This window comes from Nestor notabilis, unplaced genomic scaffold, assembly GCF_000696875.1.
Source record: "Nestor notabilis isolate BGI_N333 unplaced genomic scaffold, ASM69687v1 scaffold22349, whole genome shotgun sequence".
NCBI lineage: Eukaryota > Metazoa > Chordata > Aves > Psittaciformes > Psittacidae > Nestor > Nestor notabilis.
In genome coordinates this window covers 447-3,629 of record NW_009944440.1, presented here as the reverse complement: position 1 = coordinate 3,629, position 3,183 = coordinate 447, and the positions used below count along the sequence as shown (strand labels likewise).

The window sequence follows — 3,183 nt, the reverse complement described above, 5'->3', positions numbered from 1 at the left end:
CAACGGGGCGGGAGGGACCCTGCGGAGAGAGAAGGAGCCTCCAGCGGCAACGTCATCGGGGGATTTTGCCCCGATTCCTGTTGCAGGGATGAATCCCAGCCCCGGGCACAGCCAGTTGCATGGTGGGGGCAGGCACGGAGAGACAGAGACCCCCGGACACCGCGCTGGGGTGGGGACAAGCACCCAGCGCTGGGGGGAATGGGGACAGCCCAGTCTGTCCCAGCAGCTCGGGCCATGGCCGCTGGCACCCATGGGTGCAGCACCCGCTCCATCTAGTGGCAGCCAGGCTGGGCCACACTGTCACCAGCCCCACAAGTGACAACAGCGGAGTGGGGCAGGATCGTGCCTCCTGGCAGCCAGAGCTGAAGGGTCCCATGTGCTGGCTCCGGCCATGCAGGGGGACCCCATGCCCACCCACAGCACCCCCTTGTCACCCCCTTGGGGCTCCCCCAAAGGACATGTCCCCAGGTCCCTCCAGAGCCGGGCAGAACCACCTCAGAGCTCATCTCAGGGTCCCCTCTGGCAGGTTAAAGCCATTACCCCTTGTCCCATCCCCACCTGCCCTCACCAGGGTGTCCCACGGCTGCCCCACCAGCACCCAGAGGCTCACCCAGCCCTTGGTGCTGAAGGGGCAGGGCTGGGTGCAACCCGAAGAAGGGTGCACCCAGTGTCCCTCTCCACACCCTGCCCTGAAGGGCTGCACCCAGGGGTGCCGCAGCAATGCGGAGATGTTTGGGCTTACTCAGTGCCACCCTGAGTCACCCCAGGGCTGTGCCTTCAGGGCTGGAGGAAGCGGGGACACAAACTGGTGGCATGTCCCAAACAATGCAGAGAGAAGGGAGAGACCCTGATGGGGTTTTCCCCCAGCTATTTGTGTAGGTCCTACATAAACACAGGGTGAGCAGCACACGGGCAGCGCGATGGTGCAGGTAAGGGCAGTGATGCAGAAGCAGCCATTGTGTTCCGGGGGGGGGCTGCAGCAAACAGAGGTAGAGGGAGATAAAGGTGATGCCATCACATGGTGGGTGGTTTGGGGGTGCTCAGATGTTCTGGCAGCAGGGTCCCTGCCTGCCCTCCTGCTGGGTGGGCAGCACCCGGATGGGCTCGATGGTGGTGCTGGGGCTGAACTCGGGCTCCGGCTGCCCCGGGATCTGCCTCTGGGACACGATGCGGTAGATTTCTGCCAGCAGAGGAGAGAGGAGGGGAACAACAGGGGCTTGAAGTGAGGATTTGAGTGGGGGACCCCCAAAACACACAGCTCCAGGGGAGCAAATGCCCACATCTCCCCACCCAAGGGAACAGGATCCAGCCGCAGCAGGGTCCTGGGAGAACACGGTGTCCAAAGCCATTCCCTTACCCGTGAGGATGTTGTGAAAAGCCGTCTCCACGTTGGTGGAGTCCAGAGCAGACGTCTCCAGGAAGGACAACCCATTCTTCTCTGCAAGGACAAGGGCAAGCTCACGCCGGGGCCATGAGCTACAGCTCCGGGATGGAGACGGGACTCGGCAGGATGGGGACGAGGTACCTGCAAAGCTCCTGGCCTCATCGGTGGGCACGGCGCGGAGGTGCCGCAGGTCGCTCTTGTTGCCCACCAGCATGATGACGATGTTGGCATCCGCGTGGTCCTGCAGCTCCTTCAGCCACCGCTCCGCGTTCTCGTACGTCAGGTACTTGGCGATGTCGTAGACGAGCAGAGCCCCCACTGCCCCGCGGTAGTACCTGGGGCACAGCGAGGGGACAGGTCACAGCAGGGCCCTGCCTGGGCGACACGAGGTGAGGAACAAGGGGACTCACGCCGAGGTGATGGCGCGGTACCGCTCCTGCCCGGCCGTGTCCCAGATCTGAGCCTTCACCGTCTTGTTGTCCACTTGGATGCTCCTCGTGGCAAACTCCACGCCGATGGTGCTCTTGCTCTCCAGGTTGAACTCGTTGCGGGTGAAGCGTGAGAGGAGGTTGCTCTTCCCCACCCCAGAGTCCCCAATGAGCACAACTGGGGGGCACAAGCACAGGGTCAGCCCCCCTGGACACCCACCAAAGGCATTGGAACCCCAGCACAGGGTCAGCCCCCCCGGACACCCACCACAACTACCTGAAAATACCCCTCAAGAACATTCCTGCATCTCCTGGATGTTGCCAGGAGTTTCCTTCCCAGCTCCATATATATAAAATGAGTGGGAAAGCAGAGCCAGGACCTATGTGGAGGCAGCCAGTTTGGGGAGGCCAAGCACAACTGGGTCTCCTCTTTCCAGCCCAAGCTCCAACCCTGAGGGTGCACAAGAGACCTAGTCTGAAAGGAACCATCTTCCTCCTCCTCCTTCTCCTCCTCCTCTTCCCTGGCTGGTCCCTGTGGAGCCTGGTGTGACAGGCTCTGGGAAGCTTTATCTCACAGCTCCCCCATCGAGTTTGTTGAGTTTATGACTCAAAGGGGTTGGATTTTGACGTTCTTTAGTTATTTCTCAATGCCCTCGCTGATGATTCTGAGCATTCCCGGGAGCAGACGGATGCAGGGACACCCCTGTGGGAGCCAGCTTGGGAGCAGGATGCAGGGGGGTTCTCACAGAGAAAGAAAGGACAAGAAGGACAAGGAGGGCTCAAGCAGCATCCTCCACCCTGTGCACTAAAGCACTCGGCACAGTCGGGTCTTGCTGCCTCTGAGCATCGCATCCCTGGCACATCCCGTCCCAGCTCAGAGGTGGGGATGGAAAGAGCCTGGAGCTCCGGGCAGGAGCCCCAAGGAAGGTTCCAATGAGCAGCCATGGCCAGGGCCAATGCTCATCTACTCTGAGCCCCTCCAGCAGCACCGAGGCCCTTAGCACAAGGACCACAAACAGCATCCTCCACCCCAGTAACACCATCACGCACCTTCCCTGTGCCCAGCACCCCAACAAGCCCCCCCAGGTCCCCAGCCCTGGGAAACCTGTGCGTTATATCCCGGTACAAGCCACAGTCCCGGTTTCCAGCTCCATCCCAAGGGCACTGCGTGTGGGCTGAGACCGGGCTCAGCTCATTGCAAGCATGGCCAGCGCGGGAGACCCACCTTTGAAGAGGTAATCGTACTCCTCGTCCTTGCTCCGCATCCTGCCCAGCACCGCAGCCCCGATCCCACTGGGCAGGCTGGGATTTCCGGGCCTGATCCAGCCCTGCCCGGGGCTGCTCCCCGCGCACTCGGAGGGGGCCCCCGCA

At 62.0% G+C, this 3,183-nt stretch overlaps 1 protein-coding gene across 1 annotated transcript; it reads right to left on the bottom strand.

The window, feature by feature from the left end:
• Window positions 1–1,040: 1,040 nt before the first annotated feature.
• Window positions 1,041–3,077, bottom strand: LOC104411882 (ras-related protein Rab-11A-like). The gene is made up of 5 exons (XM_010022425.1): window positions 3,038–3,077; window positions 1,795–1,990; window positions 1,526–1,719; window positions 1,358–1,438; window positions 1,041–1,180 (listed from the first exon to the last, which is right to left on the bottom strand). The coding sequence occupies exons 1-5, from the start codon at window positions 3,075–3,077 to the stop codon at window positions 1,041–1,043; spliced, it is 651 nt and encodes a 216-aa protein (XP_010020727.1).
• Window positions 3,078–3,183: the final 106 nt, after the last annotated feature.